This window comes from Portunus trituberculatus, chromosome 20 (genome assembly GCF_017591435.1).
Source record: "Portunus trituberculatus isolate SZX2019 chromosome 20, ASM1759143v1, whole genome shotgun sequence".
In the NCBI taxonomy this organism is placed as follows: Eukaryota; Metazoa; Arthropoda; class Malacostraca; order Decapoda; family Portunidae; genus Portunus; species Portunus trituberculatus.
Window position 1 is genome coordinate 1,522,501 of NC_059274.1, and position 22,944 is coordinate 1,545,444.

The window sequence follows — 22,944 nt, forward strand, 5'->3', positions numbered from 1 at the left end:
CCGTATCTGATATTGTGGAAACCTCCATACGAACAGGAATAGTCCCGAAAGAGTGGAAAAGAGCTGACATTGTGCCTATATATAAGAATGGTAGTAGAATGGAACCGTTAAATTATAGACCAGTATCGTTGACTAGTATATTGTGCAAGGTATGTGAAGAAGTAATTAAAGCTAAGTGGAGTGAGTATCTAGAAAGTGAAAACATTCTGAGTGAAAGGCAGTTTGGTTTCAGAAAAGGAAGATCGTGTATCCAATTTATTATGTTTTTATTCAAGAGTGACTGACATACTACAACATAGAGAGGGATGGGTGGATGCTATCTACCTGGACTTGAGAAAGGCCTTTGATAAAGTACCACACAATAGACTGATGTGGAAACTAAAGAAGATTGGAGGAGTAAATGATAAACTAGCAAAATGGATGGAAAATTACTTAATGGGAAGAGAAATGAGAACAGTGGTGAGAGGAAGGAAGTCCGAGTGGAAGAAGGTAACCAGTGGAGTTCCACAAGGGTCAGTGCTTGGTCCCATCATGTTTTTGATTTATGTTAATGATATGCCAGTAGGAATTGACAGTTACATGAACATGTTTGTGGACGATACTAAAATTATGAGGAGAGTAAAGAATGTGGAAGATTGTAACAAGTTACAGGAAGATCTTGATAAAATATATGAGTGGAGTAAAGAGTGGCAGATGGAATTTAATATAGACAAGACCCATGTTATGAAAATGGGAAGAAGTAGATACAGACCAAACAGGGATTACAGGCTGGGTGATGAGAAAATTAAAGAGACCAATGAGGAGAAAGACTTAGGAGTAACCGTGCAAAACACTTTGTCACCGGAGAAACACATTAACAAGATTTTTTGGAAAACATATAACATGCTTCAAAATATTGGCCTTGCATTCCACTACCTAGATGAAGGAATGATGAAGAAGATATTATGTACCTTAATAAGACCCCAGTTAGAATATGCAGCTTGTGTCTGGTCACCGCATATGAAGAAAAATGTGAAGAAGGTGGAAAGGGTACAGAGGCTGGCAACAAGGATGGTACCAGGACTCAGGGAGTTAGACTATGAGGAAAGACTGAGGAAGCTGGGGCTGACCACATTAGAAGAGAGAAGAACAAGAGGAGACATGATAACTATGTATAAATTGGTGAACAAGATTGACATATTGGACAGAGAGTCGATAAAGGTGACCACAAGTAATCATCTCCGAGGACATGGAAAAAGCTAATAAAGACATCTGTCTAAATGATGTGAGAAAATACAGTTTCCCGCATCGTAGTATAGATAAGTGGAATAAACTGAGCAGTGATGTCGTTGACGCGGTGTGTGTCAATCAGATGAAAGAGAGAGATGACAGGAGTGGACAAGGAGACAGGACACAGAGAGCTTAGCTCGGGCCCTGTAATACAAATAGGTAAATACAAATAGGTAAATACACACACACACACACACACACACACACACACACACACACACACACACACACACATATTGATGCGGAATGCTGAGTTACTCATAAGAAAACAAATTACAGATGTGTAACTCTTTGTCATTTATTTTAAGTTACTTTTGGGTCACAACAGAAACAAGTGAGATGAGATATCTCCTAAAGGGCATGTGGTGTCTATAGTTGATGCAACATAGAGAGCAGGTGGTATCTATAGTTGACCAGCATTTAGCAAGCTTAATTTCAAATTGCCATCCCTCATAATGTCTCCCTCTGAGCCTCAGTGTCCTATGAACCATAGTAATGGCTATGGGGAAAATAATCATTCCTCCTTTTCTCAATCCTCGGACAAGGAAAAATGGGAGTGACTTCCACTCCACACAAGGCTGAATATGTATGGTCCAAAACAGCATCTTACTGAAAATACTGCTGGTAGAGGGTTAGAAGCTACTCTCTCAAGTGGATTCATTGGAGAAAAAAGTAAAACACAAGTAAACTGTCTTTTGCTCCTGTACATCCTCCCAGCCATCATGTGTTATAAGTGACAGACAACAACACTTGACTTCCTATAGTTGGTCTGCAAAATGAGACTTAGCATTCATTTAAGTGAATGCCTGATAGATACTGATGAGGGAAGTAGATAAAGAAGACTTGGGAACCTCTAGCTTGGGCTCTAGCCAGACTACAGCATGGCACACAACCATTCAAACACAGGCTGAGAAAGAGTGGAAAGTTACTTCACTTATCACTTTACCATAAACACACCACATCACCTAAAGAGTTTGAGTATATGGGAGATTGAAGAAGGATTGATAAGTGTGATGTTATGTTTTTTATCAATTTATCATAGAAAAAATTGAGAAATTGAGAAATGGCCTATTTTTGTGGATTTGTCGAAACCAGCTCATCTGGGAGAGACGTTAGTGAGGAACATCCCCGTCCTTTAGAGGCTAACGTAGAAAGCCATCGATGCTATACAACTGACCCTTGCACGTGGCTGGAGAAGACTGTTTTCTAAAAGACAGGAGCCTTAAGATATGATGGAATGCTGAAGGGTATGAGTGTCTGCATGAACACACTTTGTCTCACCAACCATCTTTTATGAAGGATGTTTGGTACAGAGATACATGCAGTTATTTTTTTCAATTTTGAGCATCTACTATAGGGTATATCACTGACAATGTAGTTATATAGTGTGTAAAATGTGACAACATAGTACTGGCTACACATTTTGCAGGACAGTTAATCACCTGATACACTTCTATCTGCAGTATTCAAGCAGTGAATAAATGCCCTCACATCCCCTGAAGTGTACCACAATCCTCCAAGTAACTTAGAATACATTGGATAAAAGTTTGAGGTTGTGAGTGAAAACAACATTAAAGTTCAACACTTTTAACATGACTTTTTGGATACAGCTTTAATATAGATCTAAAAGAATTGAAAAGAACATTCCATTTAATTTATGTAAAACTGATTACTTAGAGGAATGTGTCGTGCTTTGTGAGCAATTGAAATATCATACAACTGCACAAGTGATTTATACAAATGTGTGAGATAAATATATTAAAGCAATCATGATCAGAGGAGTCTCTGAGAGACTCCTTACTCTGAATACTCTCACCACAAGGACCAGAATCCCCTGCACCTTGTCTGCTGTTGGCAGCAGTAAGGTGATCCAGGTAACTTGACCTGCACATCATGTGGTACTCTGCACTTGTGTGGATGCCTCCTCTCTACTTTACAATACAGCTGTGCTCTCCACTTTTATGATAAAAGTATAAATTTATTTACATAAAATAGATGCTGATAGTTTTGTATACCGAGGCAAATACCAAGCTCACCACAAGCCACCCAGTGACACTCTATTCCATTAATCTGTGGTGCTGTCATGCACCGCACTAAACCTGGCAGCCTCTGTACTGGTGGGCAGGCGTCACGACCACAGGTAGACTAGTGCTCTTAGTCCAAACAATAAATAAAATACTTCTATCACAATTTATAAAGATAAAGCTATAGATGAATGCAAAGAAGTTGAGTGAAGTCTATAACACAAAGGTGACATCCACTGTCATTTCTGGTACTGCAGGATTTTGACAGCTTCTAAATTACAGGATGATATGCAAGCTTTCAGCCCATCAAATCACTAATGCGTACATATTAATGACTTTAAGTAAAATCTCACTATACATATATATATATATATATATATATATATATATATATATATATATATATATATATATATATATATATATATAAAGTGTACACATATGTATATCACCTGCATATCATTCATAAATAATAGAGCATTGAAAGTTCCCTTGTAAAATATACAACTGCAAGAAGTCCAACTCCAATCTACCATATTTTGCAACACTGCCACACATAATGCACTTCTGACATTTACATAATAATAATGATAATACTATATATTCCAAAGTCCTTTATAGTGGACACTATCATGGAAGGATTTCTGTAGTGATCTGGAGAACCCATTAATGGTAACAAAACAGCACTTACAGACAAGACAGGCATATCTAAAAACTCACTGACTACCAAAAGCTGCTATGGATGATGATGATAACAAAAACAAAAATAATAATGACATGATGATAATAATAGGGAAAAAAATAATAATAATAATGAAAAATGTAATAATATAGTGAGCTGAATTCTCAAACAAACTTGGCAGTAAATATTTAAGCCACAAATATGAATAATGTTTTCCAAAGTAGTAGTTCCACAAAGCAAGCAAAGAGTTATATAATGTATATGACATGAAGGCTTTCTACTAACTCAATATGACAAGGATATTCAAGAATTCAGAACTTCACTTGCAGACTGGAGCTAGAATACATATAGGACAGCTTCCTAAGATCTTCACTTATCACAGGTTTCTAGACTTAAATTATACTACGGTGACTTTTTAAAAACCTACTTATACTGAAACGCACTTCATACCCTACAAGTCTCCCGGTAGTCAATGCTCAGACTGATATCAAAAGTCAGACTCCCCTTACCACTTAGCAGATACATAAATAACAGTACATAATTTAAATGGAAAGTTTCTCAGTGCTAATCAGCAATGTGGCAAACTTCTTTTTACTTCTCACATTAAATAACCTCTGGTTTTACTATATTTTGAAGTATATAGGTAGATGTGTATTACTATAAATTAATGGTTGTTATTAATAAACACATGTAATCATTCAAATACTATCAAGTGTTTTAAAATCATTGCATTCAATGGTTATTTATTACCTTTTAAAAAAATTGGCTTCTGTCTTGAATTATCTACCACACCTGAAGTTGCAATGAATTACAAGCATGCAAGTTGTGGAACTTCAACTAGTCAAAATTGGGAACACATTGCATTGCATTTTCCATTCTTCCTTTCAAAACTGAATAAAATGTGAAGGAAAAGACAACAGACAAATATAATACAAAATAATATTTGACCAGCAATGATGATCCCAAACTCCTTTGGCATTTGTGAAAGATATGAAACTCTACCAGGAAAAAAATATATATCAATTTACAGCAACAAACTGACTGTGGATCATGTTCGCCAACCATTCCTACAAAACAAGAACGCTTCATAAATGAGAAGCCAAGTAGTAAATGTATTTAGGTACTTGTTTCTTGATTAGCCATCACTCCCTTTTCTCCAAACCATTTTATGAATGTGTAACAAGAAATTAGTAGCAGATTACTCACAAAACCTGCACTGGTGCCCCCGTGCAGCTTATAACGGACCCTCAATGAGACTGATCTTCAGAGAGCAGTAATAGATTGTTCGGTAGAAGAGGATGGCAGAGATGAGGAAGGCCACTGTGGGAGGAGGAAAAATTAACATTACATCCTTACTGGCATATTTCCACATTATTAATCCCCACATCCCTTCATCACTATCAACATCTACAGCATTAAAGATTACTATTCTGATTATCCTGCTGTGACAAGCCATCAGTTACAGTTATCTTGTGAAGCATACTTGCTTGTGTCATTATCTCCTTATCATAAAAGGTCCTTGCCCTCAAAGATGATTTTCAACTAGGTTTCCTGCATGTCAAACCCACAACAAGGATCACTAATGAAGGATTCTTTGCAAGCAGTTTTCCAAAGGATGATAATGTTTTGAATAAACATTTGATAAAAATAAACTTATTCTATCCATCTACCACTATACCAGGCCAGCAATCCAACACAGGGTGGCCCAAACAAAGCACCACAAACTCATACACACACAAAAACATTTCTATAATGAAACCAGCAGCAACAAGCCAATATCTTAGGAAAGCCTGGTAACAGGAGGAAGGCTTCAGAAGGTCCAGCAGATAGCAAGGATTATGATACTGTTATCACTCAGAGCTGCAGGCCTAACCACTACACAAACTGTACCATTTGATAATACCAGTCCACCTCTAACATGCATGCTCATGTTCAGGTCACATGCATGCTCATCCATCCAGGAGCCAATTGATGGCTGGCTAAGGGAAAGCAACAAATTATACACACCAAAGCTTCCACAACTGCCAAGTGACACGACTCTGAGCTGACATTAAAATTAATCTAAAACACTAATATCTGTGACAGGATAAGATACTTGCTATCCACTGTCTATCTGATAGTACTGTTATCCAATAGAGTAACAAACAATTCAGTTAATTTTATTACTTTATTGCTAATATTAAAAAAAGCTAATGAGCAGCACAATGGTGCAGGACTCGCTGTATTCACAGCCAAGAGCACCCAGGTTCGAGTCCCAAGCTCGGTAGAGAAAAATGTGCTCAATCTCAAGTTGCACTAAGATGTACAATGCCTAGTGGTTCTGTACCCTCTGCCTCTGGCTTCCCCAGCCCCCTATTGTCCTAGAAATAATGGCAGCCATAAAATCATGTTCATCAAACAAAGTAGGCAATGACTGGACTCTACACAGTTATATGAACAAAATAATATCAAAGAACATCTGCTAATATCATACATATATACAAAAAAAGGAGATGACTTGGCATATTACTGGAGTATATTATGAATACAATGACGAGCATTTTTGTGTCTACACTGGCAGGTTGAGTAGTCACAGACGGCAAAAGTCTATTAACCTGTCACACTCTTTTCCTTTCTATGTTGTATTTTCCCTTATGAAAGAATATATACAATTTTCAGTCTTAAGTCCTCTCATCAGCTGACAATCACCAAAAGTAACTTAAGGACTGATAGACTGGAGAGAGAGAGAGAGAGAGAGAGAGAGAGAGAGAGAGAGAGAGAGAGAGAGAGAGAGAGAGAGAGAGAGAAGCCTTGGGCACAGTAGTGTGTAACAAGTGATTCACTTGTTACAATGATCACACGAACTTGACAACCTGATGCATGGAGCTGGCAAGAATACAGCTTAAAACACATTCTGAAGCCTCCCATGCAAATGAAAAGTCCCAGAAAGAGATTGCTATGACAAACACAGAAATACCTTGCCCACACTATTGCATTCAATCTATATCACGCTACATATTTTATTTTTTTTCTTTGCAGGAGGGATAACTGGCCAAGGGCAACAAAATATGGGGAGAAAAAATTGGCCCACTGGGTTGCCAGTTCCCTTTGAGTCACATGCATTTTCCAAAAATCAGGGACAAATGTCTCTTAAAAGAAGTCATGTCGTAGGAAGATGGAAATACAGAGGCAGGCAGGGAGTTGCAAAGTTTACCAGAGAAAGGTATGAATGATTGAGAATACTGGTTAACTCTTGCATTAGCGAATTGGACAGAATAGGGACGAGACAAAAAAGAAAGCCTTGTGCAGCAAGGCCACAGGAGGAGGGGAGGCATGCAATTAGCACGTTCAGTAGAGCAGTTAGCATGAAAATGGCAATAAAAGATATAAAGAGATGCAACATTTCAGCAGCAAGAAAGAGGCTGAAGACAGTCAGTCAGTCTTCATTACATTCCTTTACTAATTTTCCTTCTCTCACACCAGCATGTCTCTATGCCACACATTCACATACTTCCTAACTTCACTGTCAAACACTCAAAGTAGACTGACACCACACTGCGGCACACTTACCAATATATGCTACGTAGATGCCAGGGTAGTTCTTGGTATAACCTATGGTGGTACATGTGATAGCAATTCCCAATCCCAAGAACCCCAAGGCAAAAACAACAAACACTATTCCTCGGCACCTTGCAAACTCTGGGCCAACTGACGACCTGCAGGGAGATTGAAGTAAGACAGTGCTATTCCATATCATTAATGCAATAAACAACTACCAAAAAGCTAGGGAAATGAGTTATTTATAAAAAAAAACAAGAAATATTCAGATGAGTGAAAAAATGTAGCAAAGAATTTCTTAATGTGTTAGATAGAAGAATGGAAGGAATAAGGGATAAGTAAATGAGGAAGAAAGGTAACTCAGAGAGAGACAGGAGAGAATTGGGCATGAGAAAAGAAGATAAGAAAGGAAAGATAGAGGAAAAGAAAGAAAGAGATGGAGATGACAAAATGAATAATTTAAGTTTGTAAATACAATGTTTGTCATGTAGTGGAGAAGAACACTTACACTTTCCTACAGTGTGGACATCTGGCAAGTGCATTGTTAAGCGTGTTGAACTGAAAACAAAGGAAACAATTACATTTTTAAAAGCAATAACCATAAGATTTCTGCAATCTATATACAGATTCATGACAGCAAGGTGAAACCATTTTTCCCTGAATTAAAAACACACACACACACACACACACACACACACACACACACACACATATATATATATATATATATATATATATATATATATATATATATATATATATATATATATATATATATATATATATATATATATATATATATATATATATATATATAAAACAACTGTTTTCCTAGTAGAATCAAATAAGTAATGTCCTTACTTTCATTTTAGTACTTCTTTTTATGAACATTAGTACGAGCACACCATAGAGTAGATGAACACACACTAGTTTAATAATCCCACAGAACACTTGGCGATGAGACAAGGGAAAGATGCACACACTTACTATGAAGGTGTCATGGCAGTGAGCACAAGTAACTCTACACATTCCTGGAACATTGGGCAAGGAAGGGTTTGCTGGTGAAGGAGACAAATTAATAATCCTTTTGCAATTTGGTCGGGGCAAGCTATTCGTTGAGAGGAACTCTTACAAATAAGCAGACAATTGCAAGGGCAGCGGACATATTTCTTCCCTGGTGGAGCGTTCCTTATCGGCTGCAAGAAAAAAGGAGAATTCACAAAATAACTCAAGTTTCTAAAGCACAACTTTTTCTTCACCAATATACAAGATGCATTCCAGACAAATCTCAACATAGGGAAGCCAAACAGCACCACAATACATACTGTTGCCTCGTTGCACTGGTTACACTTAACAACGTGTTGGTCAACTTTCCCCGAGATGTCAATCATAGCTTGACACACCCGACAGGTGACCATAGGCACACCTGACGAGGAAGGGGTGTAGGGTGGTGGCAGCTCATCCGGCCCCACCGGAGACACAATGGTTCCCTCGGTGGACCCTGAGGAAAACATAACACAATGGTAAGATTGTAGAAAATTATGGGAAGATACAAGAAGCCATCAGGCCAACATGTGGTGCCAACGAACAACCAAAAATGAAACATACCTACCTACTTCCACCTATCAGGAAACTCATTCCCTAGACCAGTGTGGTGCATAACTGCTGATCTGCCATTTTGGTTGGCAGTGTAGCTCTTGGAATCCATTACTATTGCATACTAGTTAGTCAAGGTGTCCAGGAGAGCAAAGCAAGCCACTTAAATGTACCGTATATTTTGGCACAAATTTCAGTACAAGTTCAATAGTTTTAGATGGTATTGGTGATGTAAGACAACCCTGAAACTACCAAACTATCTTGTGGTGAAATTTAGGTCAGTGACCACCAGACAACTGAAATGGTGATGTACTGTACATACCAGTACAATGAATTAAATACCTTCAGTGTGTTGCCAGTAATAAGCAACCATAATCTTCAAATGCAAAATTAAAACTAAAATAGAAAATCCCACTGGATATTGTTGTGCATTATCATGAAAATGGATGGATGGACAAAGATGATGAAAAATGTGTGCAATACGATTAGCTTTTCTGAACATAAACAAACCCTTGTTATACAGCACTAATATATCAAGTTTCTTTTGACTAGATACACTGACATTCTTCATACATTTCTCAATAAATGAACTTCATCCCTCTACAACATTGCACACTAAAAAGTTTCATCTCGACCACTTGCTTTCCTTTGCTACTTCACTTGGCTTGATTCTCTCACTCATTGACACATTAATGTATCTCTTACTATTTTCTACCATTATTCTCATTCTTACTACTTCTCTGAATGTCTTAACTAAATGCCTCCCTCTCTCTCTCTCTGTCTCCATTCCTTTACTCCTTGCTTCAATTTTGCATCTCTTACTACCTTCTGCATTATTCTCACACAATTTTTTAAATTTTATAATTGCATGCCTCTCTCTCTCTCTCTCTCTCTCTCTCTCTCTCTCTCAGGTCACATCACAAAACTTTCTTCTTACTCTCATCCCCATTATATCCACCTCACTATTGCAAGAGTTCAATAACCATCATCTTCACTCCTTCACCCCTATGACAGATAAATACTGTAGCTCTATTCCTCTGACCGGTAAACTGATACCCTCTTCCCACTGTTGTATTTCCTTCCGGACTATGACTAAAATTGTTTCATGTCAAAAAACTAAACTGATTAACTTTCTCAGATTTCCTCCAGTGTCTCTTTCTTTTCATAAGAGAAAGGAATAGCTCTATAAGAGAGAGAGAGAGAGAGAGAGAGAGAGAGAGAGAGAGAGAGAGAGAGAGAGAGAGAGAGAGAGAGAGAGAGAGAGAGAGAGAGAGAGAGTGTTTCTACCCTCCACATTCTCCCTACAAATAAATACAAAATCCTAATTTAACATTATTTCTTAACCATTGTTGTCATCACAGTGTTATGCAAACAAGTTTTTTACCTGCATAGTTTCAACACTGTCCAGTATTAACACAAGTTACTACAAAAATAAATGCAGTTTTATTGTGTATTTTTTTTTTTTTTTTTTAACAAACAGTTACACAACAATGTTATCTACTGCATTGTGCACATTTAGTACAAAATAAAGTAAACCATTTTAACCAGGAACTTTACCAACATCAGTGATGGTCCGTCTCCCTAATCTCACGTGATAACCAACAGAAAGAAAACAAGGGCTGATAACAGATATGACTAACCACTTGTCACTGTCACTCATAAACAGCTGAAAGGACAAAGACATTCCCTCAATACAAAGTGCCAGAGACTCATCCTACGCAACTCAACAGAGCACATGAGGGGAAATGTCAAGGGGAATTGCTTCTGACATTAATATCACGAGTGCTACTAATTCCCGCTGAGCAACGATAAAGAGGGTGCCAGCACTCAATGGGGGTCAGCAGTAGCGGCGATAAACTACACTCGTATCTTTCACTCCCACACACTAATGACGGTACTGACACACACAGCAATCCACCACATCATAACACGAGGTCAATGAAAAAAATCACGAGAAATAATGAAATAGGAAACTGCACTGAAGATCACTAATACCATCAATGAGTCACGTGATGCTACTGGCCGCTCACCACACCCTCGCGCCCCTCACGGCGCCCATACACGCCCACGCACACACACACCAAGGCAGCACACAGCACTTCACCCCCTTATACCATTAGTCACCGAGAATTGTCACGTCAGGGCGTGAAACAAGAAAACCACCCTCATACATCTCACCCTTCACGCCCCTTACCATTACGCCCTCACGCCCCGCACACACTCTCAGCCCACATACACACACCTCACCGGCACAGCACGCCACAGCACAACACAGCACATCCTCAAATCAGAAATCACCTCACAATTGTCACGTCAGGAAGAGAAACAAGAGAATCACCCAGGCACATCTCGTCTCTTATATCTCTCTCCGGCTCTCACTCATCCATCATTGGTGCTGGAAGGAGTGGTGGAGTAGTTACCATGTCCTGCAGATGCTGGTGATCCACCGTATTGCTGGTGAGGAGGTCCACTCGACGTCCCTGAGAGCAGCGGCTGTCGCTCCTCAGCCATTGTGGTGATCATATGAGTGCTGTTCCAGTGATCTTCCCGTCACCCCCTCCTCTCTCTCTCTCCTGATTGTAATATCATATTTAACATCTTCCACGCTCTAAAACTATTAGAATATATCCTATTAATTACTTGATAGTTATAGATAATCTGAACTTTCTATGATATGCTCCCGTTTTATTGATAGCAGTGGATAATTTCTGGCATTTTCTTTACTTCATACAAAGTGTAGTACATTGTACAGTGTTTTATTTCATTCGTCATCATGGTGTATTTTTATTGTTGCAGGAAATTGTCTAATATAGAAGAAATCTGAGGAGGAATAGTGAGTGAAGAACTCGCTATTCCCTACGAGCCGCCCTCAAAACACTCATCCACGCGGGAACTTTAAAAATATCACCTACAAGGTTCTTGTCTCTGCAAGCAGTCAGTCCACTTCCCTTTAAATTTCCGCAGCGTTTCCTGACTGCATCCGTGTTGGATTATAGTACTACTAATTTACTAAATCACTGAGTTACTTAACTCTTTACCTCTCGCATACTTTGAATATTATGAAAGATTTATTTTTTTGTATTTAAGAATGTCAAGACAATCCCTCTAGATTTAATAGTTTAACAAACTCAGTATAGCTTCATAAGACCAAGCTGTATTATGATCAACTTCCCACATCTTTAAACACAGCCATCATTACAAAGCAGTAAGCAAATTTAGAGCAAAAGATTCAGCTGCAACTGTGGGAGTTGATGTAACCTCTTTGAATTTGTTCATATGTCATACATTTTCTTATATATTGAAATTTTGACTACTTCAAGTATTTCACTAGAAACTACTGAGAATCATCATCTACCTATCACTTAAAGTAATTGCCACTCTCTAACATATACTGGAAGACCATCATCCTTAGCTTCAAAGTCTGTAACACACATACAAAAAAAATATTTGCTTTATTTTAACATGGTAATCATACTAATAAGGTTTTGTACATAATGTTTGTCAATACAAGACACTATATGATTACAAATTATGTATGGTGATCACTTGACAAATGATCACTTAACAACTCTTTACTAGTGAAAATGATCCCACAGGTTTCATGAGGACAAGCATATAAAGTGTCTCCCGCACTGCCTGCCTCCTCCAGGGTGTGGTCTATGGGTAGGGCATCGGGATGCACCTCAGTGATGTGATTGGCAAGGGAGATATGGTCCTCAAAATCTTCACCACAAGTTGTACAACAAGTGCTATCATCTACTATTGCAAATATACTTGTCACCACCTCCTGGTCACTAGTAGCATCAAGAGTGCCTGTCATGATGTCAATGCTACTCCCACACATCTCTACGTGGGCAAGATATTCTTCACGTGTGGCAAAGTCAACAGTACCACAGCTGCTGCATCTTCTGCAAGCTTCCAAGTGAGCCATGAATTCATCGTTGTTCCTGAACTCAGAGGCTCCACATTCACTGCATTTCATCTTATGTTTTGCCATGTGCTCCTTCCACAGCTCTGGGGGCACCAACTCTCTGCAGAACTTGCAAATATTTCTTGATGGGTCCTCCTTTTTCCTCACTTTTGTCATGTGTTCTTGGAGGCACATGATGTTCTTGAAGACCTTGTTGCAGTGATCACAAGTGACTGCTGACCCCCCATGCTTACGATTCTTATGGGATGGTAGTGATGCCTTAGAGACCACAACTCCACACACATCACAGGAGACATAAGAGGTCTCAAGGTGTGTGCTTCTGACATGCCTCACTAGATTTAGGACAAATTTTCCACACAATTTACATTGTTCTCTTTCCCTCTCACCTTTTTCTTGTAGTGTTACAGAGTCTACATTTTCCAACATAAACTTTTTGTAGTGACCTTTACCACACACCAGGCAAGTCTTATGGTGGCCTGGATCAGCTTCACTCACAATCTCTAGCTCAGTTGGAGTTTTTATGTCTCCACAGTTATTACACCTGAAATCTTTACTCCTTCCCAAACACCCACCAGTCTGATGCCTCTCCAAATGTACCTCAAAATATTTCTTGTCACTGAAATTTCTGCTACATATTCCACAATGAAACTTTGGAGGAGACACATGACTTTTTACATGCTTTTCATAAGTGTACCTAATGTAGTAGTGCTTGGGGCAATAAGGGCATCTAAACACTTCATCCTTGGTATGTAAAGGAATGTGGTTTTTTAAGTTAGTCAGAGTCTTAAAAACTTTACCACACTGATCACATCCAAACTTTTGATTAGGATTGTGTCCTTTCATGTGTCTCTCTAAGGCTAGTAAAAACCCAAAGCTTTTACCACATGTTGCACATCTGAATTTCATCCACTCTGTCTCCTCATGGTACTTCTTGATGTGGCTTTGAAGATTTCCTCTGTTCTGGTACTTCTTTCCACAAATTTTGCAGTCATGAGTATTATCATGGGAATGATTGTCAAATGAGATTTGGGACTCAAACACAGTATTGCACACAGAACACACAAGTTCTTCATTCTTTATGCTTGAATCTTCATTACTGAGAGAAGAAGTCTTGTCAGGGGACTCTTCTAACTCTGATGCCTCCAGGTCTTTGGATGACAAAGTAATGATCTGAGTCATCTCTTCATCACTGTTTCCCTGGTGTTCATTAGCATGTGTGCTCTCACTATTAACATTGGTAACTTTACTTATATTATGCTCACACACATGCTTCTCACAGTCCTCTTCAACACTAAATACCTTGAAACAAAGAAAACAGAAAGATCCATTCAGATTATTCGCAGTTGTGGTTGTCCCTTCCTGCCCTGAGTTATCTGTCTTATTTGTATCAGAAATGTTCACATTCTGAATTTTTTCCTCATCTATATTTTCTGTGGTAACCATGTTATCATTACAAGTGTCATCTTTATTTTGACTGTCCTCATCCTTTTTTAAACTTATCTCTATATTGTGACTTGCATCATAACTACAGGAAGCAGTGACAGATGATGATTCTATGGTCCCTTGATCAGAATCTAATAGCTTTTTCCTTTTTCTTCCTCTTTTACTTTTCTTCATGGAACCATATTCTTCTTCTTCATGTTTTGAAGTATTCAAGACCTCTGTTTCTAACTGAGGCCTCCCAGGCATATCATAATAACTAAAAGTTCCATCTTCCTTTTTTACTTTTACTTCTCTGCCAGAGCGAGTTTTGGTAATACTAGGAATAGCAACTGAATTATCTTCCTCATCCTCTTCATCTGAAAACAGAGGAGGATCACCAACAAAGGCACCATCTTCCTCATCATTTGCCTCATTCCTGAAGGTTTCACTTCTGGCTGGTGCCCGAGCGTTATTACCTCTAGAGTTTTCTGGATTCTTTCTAGGGCGTCCTCTTCTTTTCTTGACAACAGGTGCTAATTTGTCAATGTTCTGCATGACATACTTCTCTGATGAATGAGACATAGCTTTTTTATAGTCCATAATGAATGAGTTTGGATTTGGGATCTCAATGCTACTCTTGAAAGTAGCCCTCAAGACTTTAGTGTTCCCCTCCTTGCCCTTCTTCTTGGCCTCAGGGAAAAGCACAGAGGAGGAGCTGTTGTCCCTGGCTGTGACCAGCTCCTTGTTGAATCTGGAAATCATACACCTCTCTGTGATTCTGACACTAAACACAAAAAGCAATCACCAACTGAAAAAAAAAAGTTAGACATGTTCAACAGATTAGCAGCCTAATAACATGGGAAGAATTACCTATATGCTCATATACTTAACCCCTTCAATATGGGGACATACTTTTTTACCTTAAGATTTGTGCATGATTAGACCATTTTATTGACATTAGGCTTTATGAAGGTAAGAAGATTAATGGCTACAGTCTTCACTATTTTAATCCCCACACATAGGTTTCTGAAGCTGTATAAAGTCAACAAACAGTAAGCAGAATGAATATTGAAATGCATCATGGTCCTGAGGGGGTTAATAATATCAATGAAATATCTTTCTCTGCTGGGCTTCACCTACCACAGCTCTCAGCTCTCAGGTAATGTTGTAGCTACTACATATAATACTTTATTGCTCACAATGTAAATTGAAGTGGATCTTCCATTTAGCAGCTGTGGTGGTGGTGGTGGTAGACTAGTAGTAGTAGTAGTAGTAGTAGTAGTAGTAGTAAAAGTAGTTGGAAGTAGTAGTAGTAGTAGTAGTAGTAGTAGTAGTAGTAGTAGTAGTAGTAGTAGTAGTAGTAGTAGTAGTAGTAGTAGTACATAAATGAATAAAATAAGACTCGTACTGTCTAATTTATTCTGTGGACGCAAAACCCACACACTCACTTCACGGTAATGGCATTGGGATCCTCCACCACTGGATTGAAGAGGCACGGCGGGGGGTTGTTCTCTTTCACCTCAATGACATGGCTGGAGTGCTGGCTAGCCTCATCAGAGCTGTTAAGGAGGCGACTTTGAATTTGGAGGTGGTCTGAGTTGTCTGTGGGTCCAAGCTCAATGATTTCGTCCATCACCTCCACCTTGACCGGCAACTCTTTAGTGGTGAGCGTGTCGGAGGAGAGGAAATTAGGCAGAACAATCATTAATACCCTGATCATAATGTGAGCCAATATATCAACATGTTCTTTTCTTTATTCATCTTTTTTATCATGTGGGCAGAGAGAGAGAGAGAGAGAGAGAGAGAGAGAGAGATATTTGCTTCGTATAATATCTACTACTGAATATATTGGTGATTTGTGTTTTGTTGTTGACAAGAGTATCAGTATTTCCATAGTACGTGCACTCATACTCACTCAGAACATCCATTGGGTCATTGATGCCGCTGCACATTACATCCTCGTCTTCATCGTCATCGCCTTCAGTCGCATTCTCCTCCGCGGGATCCACCAGAGGCAGTTTCAAGTTCCTCAGCTTGAGAATGGCCCGTGACAGCTGCGCCAGGGAGTGCTGCCTCACGTTATGCTTATGGTAGCTGAACACAGAGCCGACCAGCACCCCGCAGATCATGCACTCCACCAGCTGCCTGCCCTCTACTTCTTTCATTGTGCTACAAGGAAAAATCAGAACATTAATTGATAGTAGTCTTCGCTACCCATAGGTTAACGGCGTATCGCTTCTGCCATCCCTTGGCCTATCGCGGCTGCCTCTATGTGATAAAAAAAAATAATAATTAACTAAGCTACATACACAATATATTTTTGTTTAAAGTTTAAATTCAGATGCACTGAAAAAAACTAAATTCTTCCCAGATTTGTTGTATATATAGGAGCTCACATCGTTTCCTTTGGCATTAGAGACACATGATAAGTGCGTGAGAGGTTATGCAGTGACTTCCATCAGTGCACATGTACGTGCATGACTTGCTCATTCACACTCTCCTCAATGCGGCACGATGCAAGGCAATCCGTTGATCAAGGAGGACAATGGACCAGGGTAATAGTTTATTCTTGCCCTTTCCCTAGTCACAGGTTCAGAGAGAGAGAGAGAGATGTGTGTGTGTGTGTGTGTGTGTGAAGAAAACATATCTATTGCTCAGATTTCTTGTAAAGCATGGAGAACAGCCCCTGTTTCATATAAAGTTATATATTACATAAACATTCTTAACATCACATTGATAAATGCTTTCAGTTTGTTAATAGCAATACATTTCTACACTGCATCAACATAGCAAATTTTGAAGTGACGACTGAAATTTGTAAAACTCCAATAAATATTTTTATTTCTCAACTAAACAATATCTGTTTGTTAAATTTCTGCATACCATTTATTTATTTATTTACTTTATGTGTGTGTGTGTGTGTGTGTGTGTGTGTGTGTGTGTGTGTGTGTGTGTGTGTGTGTGTGTGTGTGTGTGTGTGATTCACTGTTTGATCTGCTGCAGTCTCTGACGAGACAGCCAGACGTTACCCTACGGAACGAGCTCAGAGCTCATTATTTCCGATCTTGGGATAGGCCTGAGACCAGGCACACACCGGTGTGTGTGTGTGTGTTAATCAAACATACTACAACTCCACTGATTATGTAGACAAACAGCCATGAACCATATTATAATATAATCGATAACTCAACTGGGAGAATACATAGTAAATGGTGAGGCTTCAAAAATGTCAAGTAATCATCATGACTCCCAGTCCCAGGAGTCTGCCAGCTACCTACGCGCCGCCCCTCCATTATGTAGGAGTGGGTCACTAACCCTAGCATTTATAGGGTCTCGGCAAGACGTCTAGCAAGAGGCTTGGTTACGTAGCCAAGTAAACGTTATAAGAGAGAGAGAGAGAGAGAGAGAGAGAGAGAACTTGTCTTGGGAGGATGAGGAAGAGAATACTCAGAATGGACAATCTCTCTCTCTCTCTCTCAGATTAGAACCAAGAAAATCTACTACACAGATCCTGATGATTTTTAAAGCTAACGCAAAGCTTTCTTTTGACAGCTAAACACATCTAAAAGTAATAGCTACAAGCTTTCGAAGGACAAGACGTTATGCTTTTTTTTTTTTTTTACGAATGACTTAAAGAATCAGTATAGATCTGCGACATCCATGACCTTCACCATACTTAATTTTCTAAGAGACTTAAAAATACTAATCGTCTTATCTTCATTCAGAACATTTGAGAAAACAGAAATGAAACGCGATCGCGGGGTGAGAGAGAGAGAGAGAGAGAGAGAGAGAGAGAGAGAGAGAGAGAGAGAGAGAGTGTGTGTGTGTGTGTGTGTGTGTGTGTGTGTGTGTGTGTGTGTGTGTGTTCTAAGGATTATCCCCGTGTCATTCATATCTCCTTTTTCACGTGATGCGTCAGGGCCAGCCAAGAGGTAGTCAGGTGGGAGTGGCGCTGACACATGACACACGGCACTACTCCACACGGCGTCTCTGGTGTCGAAAAATTACTCGTCTCCTCGGTCAACAAACTCCTCAACTTATTACTATTGCTTAAAATCATTATGTCTGCAGCAGTGCGATGAAAAAGCTGAGTTTAATAATCTCTCATAATCAAACTTCTTTCCATTTCATACATTGTCTTTATCACAAACACGGTAATATTTTCGAAGCTAACCCTCTCTACCACAGACTTCCTTCTCCCACTCTTCCTCTCTTTCCGTTTTCTCTTTGCCCTCTTGTCTATCTCCCTTTCCTCTCATACAAATCATAACATTGTCTTCCTAAATTTGTTATACTTCCTCTCTTTCAGTTTCTCTGGGCTCGCATGCTATTACTGTGAAGCAGACAGGTTGCTTAGGAACGCTGATGCTTCACTGTAAATCAATTCCCAATACTGAACACATGAGAGGATACGTGAAATCTACCGTGGGCGTCATTTAATGCTTTATGAAACGTTCGGTCCATGCTCATTCAAGTATACTGCGTTAGATATTCACCAAGTAAATGCAATATATTACAACTCGCTTTTCCTTGCCAGTCAGACGAGGTAATGTGAGAAGACCAACTCCTCCCACATTTTGCCCTCCCTCTCTCTCGCCACTACCGCAACCCCAAGGCCTTCCTGTAATCCTAGGGCCTCCTTCAGCTTCCTTCAGCCTCCTTCACACCTCACGATGTCTTATTCCGTCTGGTCTTTCTCGTTTGTACATTATGACCATGTTGCTTATAAGGTATAACTAAAATATGTCCCTTGCAGTCGTGTTTGCTCTCTTACAAGATTATTTTCGAAGGCCACATATTTTTTTGCGTGTCTCCTGCTAAAATAAATAAATAAATAAATAAATAAATAAATATATATATATATATATATATATATATATATATATATATATATATATATATATATATGCTAATCTGCTCCTATAAACGTATAAATACTTAAAAATAGTGCAACTCTAACATTCTTTTAAAAAGCAGAGATGCGGCTCAGAAGTGTGTCAAAAATTTACATTTCTCCTTGCAGAATGAAGTTTCGTCCATTATTTCGACAAAAGTAGAGGACCATGTAGGTGCCAGAAAACAAAGTATTAATACTCTCATAAACAGTCTAACATTTGTGTTAGTTTTGGTTAACTAATTGGATTATCGATGCAAGATTTCACACGGAAAGCAAACAACAAAGCTATTCTTCTCAGACATTTATTTGTCCCCTTTGTTTTTATAGTTTACGACTTTACGTGGCCTCCGTTGTTGACGGAGTTTGGGATGAGCTGTGGTTCCCCTTCGTCTCTCCTTCCATGATAAGCCTTGCTACGTAACCCTGCGCCTTCCTCCTACCCTAACCTCTTCCACTGCCACAACACTGGAATTCGTCACCATTTCCTTAATAAGGTTCATCTCCTGGAATCCTGAGTGTCAATGGGTACATGGTTGCAATGCTAATATATATATGTATATATATATGTATATATATATATATATATATATATATATATATATATATATATATATATATATATATATATATATATATATATATATATATATATATATATATATATATATATATATATATATATATATATATATATATATATATATATATATATATATATATATATATATATATATATATATATATATATATATATATATATATATATATATATATATATATATATATATATATATATATATATATATATATATATATATATATATATATATATATATATATATATATATATATATATATATATATATATATATATATAGGACCAATATAATTTTATTTAGGACCAAATGGGTGTTTTCTGTATTTAGAGTGCACCTACCTAACATTCTAATTTGTAATTTATTGTCAGAAAACAAGAGAAAACATTAAATATTAATGAAAATTTTCTACCAAGGCAAGAAGGTAGGATAATGTACTTAAACTTCTTAGAAACTTCAAAGAAGGATATGTGAACTAGAAGACATTGGGAGCCATACAATGTAGGGATTATGAAAGAGATTAAAGCAATGGATGAATTTAACTTAACCTAATTCTTGGGTGAAAATGTTACAATATTTGATATCATCAACTGTATTTTTTCAGAATAACTCTCTTTGAAATGTGAGATTGGAATATTGGCAGGACTATTGCTTCAAGTGCATATTTTAAGGCAATAATTCACTGTGCCTTTAAGCTTTGCTTCTTTATCGGTTTTCATGATCTGCCATATAGTGAACATCTCGCTAGATTGAGTGTTTACTTCATTAAAGGAAAGTTGGTCTGAGCTGATCTTATTATGGTGTTCAACATTCTGAAAGGGTTCTGTCCTAATCTAGATCACCTCTTGGTTATAAATCACAACAGAGACACAAGCAGTTACTCTTTCAAGCTTTTTTGTCCCTCATTACAATAGTACTGATATTTGAGCTTGTTTCTTCTCAGTGTGGGGCATTAGCATTTGGAATAACTGACCTGAATCAGTTGTCTACTTAGTTCTGTTAATGCTTTTAAATAGCTTTTCAACACTTCTCTTGGTCAAATTCTGTGATTTTGAATGACTCTGTGTTGTTGAACTGTAAAATTGTCCTGTGTGTGGTCTTCATTCGGGATTGCCAACCTGACTGCATTGTCATACCATTTGCTCAAGTGTATTCTGGTAGTGAATGATGTGACCTTGGTGATGCCACATTAGCCAACCATCAGATCATCTGATGGAATGCCTGCTACAGTGGTTCCCAAACCTTTTCTGGTCGTTACCCACTTTTCATACAAGTTACTTGTTCATGGCCCACCGCCCTCTGCTCAGCATAACCCACGACCACAGTGACTACAGTCCTACACTCATTAGGTTCATATATAACTCACTCTAGCAAATCCTGTAATTTTATTGATTCCATGCATGTAAGTTACCTCCACTGGCTGCCTACTCACAAAACTCCATTGGTTTTATACACACATCATATTCCAAGATTATGCCCCATGCATTCTGCTACATGGGCCACAGGGGGCCATGGCACACAGTTTAGGAACCCCTACTCTACTAGCGATCTTGGTTGAAGACGCCATTCGATTCTAGACAGGGTTCTCCCCATCTAGGTAAGAAATTCTGTCTTGGTAAAATTAATCTGAAATTCATTGGAACTCTCTTAATTGCCTTCTTAGCCTGTACCTCAGTAATAAATGCCACTCACAAGCTGCAGTTATCATATCTTGCAGAGAGAGAGAGAGAGAGAGAGAGAGAGAGAGAGAGAGAGAGAGATCCAGTGTGGTATGTCTAAATCATGAGTCAAACCAACAGGGCTGGGGTCAAGCCAGCACGGGACCTCACATCTACACGAGTGCCACCTCCACATGCTCTCACACGGATGACAGGGACCAGTACCGTTCAGTCCCTATCTAAACACCTCGAGTAACAACACAAACTCATAACACATTTAAAACCATTATGAACACTGTAGTCACCAGCTCACCGTCCTTCCCTAATCACTGATAACAGGAGAATGAGTGAATGAGTCTAGACACAGTAGTTCGTTCTTATTTAAATTCTATAACAGTAAAAACATATGACACTTTTAGCTTTAATATAAACGTTCTATGCTCCTTAACACTCCAGAAAACAGGTAAAGGAGGAGGAGAGAAAGGCCACAAGACACCACGCATCCATTGTTGTTGTTTTGATGTGACTTTTTCCGTCCATACTCTTAACGAAGGACTTTCTGGCGGGAAACACCTTGTGTCCCTCACCCTGCCCAGCGCCACCCACGACTGACCTTATTAATTTGTGGTGTGTCCAAGCGGCAAGTACGTCCTCAGTAGCAGCCTGTTTTACATATTTCTGTTTTCCTTACACAGCTGAGGAAGCACACAGCAGACAAAATGGCGTCAAGATACTGGGAGATTGGAGAGGTGCTGATGGCGGGAAGTACAAATGTTCTGCTGTGCTATGACTTTCTACTCCTATTCCATCAGGTTTCTCAAGGCACTCAAATTTGGTATCAACGAGTATTACGGTGTAGTGATTGTGTGGTGGAGTGTCATTTAGGGTGTGAAAAGTTACAGTTCTCTCTCTCTCTCTCTCTCTCTCTCTCTCTCTCTCTCTCTCTCTCTCTCTCTCTCTCTCTCTCTCTCTCTCTCTCTCTCTCTCTCTCTCTCTCTCTCTCTCTCTCTCTCTCTCTCTCTCTCTCTCTCTCTCTCTCTCTCTCTCTCTCTCTCTCTCTCTCTCTCTCTCTCTCTCTCTCTCTCTCTCTCTCTCTCTCTCTCTCTCTCTCTCTCTCTCTCTCTCTCTCTCTCTCTCTCTCTCTCTCTCTCTCTCTCTCTCTCTCTCTCTCTCTCTCTCTCTCTCTCTCTCTCTCTCTCTCTCTCTCTCTCTCTCTCTCTCTCTCTCTTCTCTCTCTTCTCTTCTCTTCTCTTCTCTTCTCTCTCTCTCTCTCTCTCTCTCTCTCTCTCTCTCTCTCTCTCTCTCTCTCTCTCTCTCTCTCTCTCTCTCTCT

The 22,944-nt window shown here is 38.8% G+C and overlaps 2 protein-coding genes across 2 annotated transcripts; both read right to left on the minus strand.

The window, feature by feature from the left end:
- Positions 1–2,840: 2,840 nt before the first annotated feature.
- On the minus strand, positions 2,841–11,672 carry LOC123506685 (type 2 phosphatidylinositol 4,5-bisphosphate 4-phosphatase-like). Its single transcript, XM_045258939.1, is given in 7 exon segments — positions 2,841–5,295; positions 7,525–7,670; positions 8,021–8,070; positions 8,500–8,612; positions 8,615–8,708; positions 8,838–9,013; positions 11,529–11,672. Coding segments are annotated over 7 exon segments (768 nt in total). The 5' UTR covers positions 11,632–11,672; the 3' UTR covers positions 2,841–5,209.
- Positions 11,673–12,545: 873 nt separating this feature from the next.
- Positions 12,546–22,589, minus strand: LOC123506678 (zinc finger protein 728-like). The gene is made up of 4 exons (XM_045258929.1): positions 22,226–22,589; positions 16,377–16,630; positions 15,910–16,117; positions 12,546–15,212 (listed from the first exon to the last, which is right to left on the minus strand). The coding sequence occupies exons 2-4, from the start codon at positions 16,624–16,626 to the stop codon at positions 12,638–12,640; spliced, it is 3,033 nt and encodes a 1,010-aa protein (XP_045114864.1). The 5' UTR covers positions 16,627–16,630; positions 22,226–22,589; the 3' UTR covers positions 12,546–12,637.
- Between the last annotated feature and the right edge of the window lie 355 nt (positions 22,590–22,944).

Bases quoted from the DNA above. Each gene is read 5' to 3' on its own strand.
- LOC123506678 (XM_045258929.1), bottom strand. From the start codon at position 16,626: ATGAAAGAAGTAGAGGGCAGGCAGCTGGTGGAGTGCATGATCTGCGGG. The intron at 16,118-16,376 runs GTGAGTATGAGT...TCACCACTAAAG, and splicing joins TGACCCAATGGATGTTCTGA to AGTTGCCGGTCAAGGTGGAG. The intron at 15,213-15,909 runs GTGAGTGTGTGG...TATGATTTCCAG, and splicing joins CCCAATGCCATTACCGTGAA to ATTCAACAAGGAGCTGGTCA.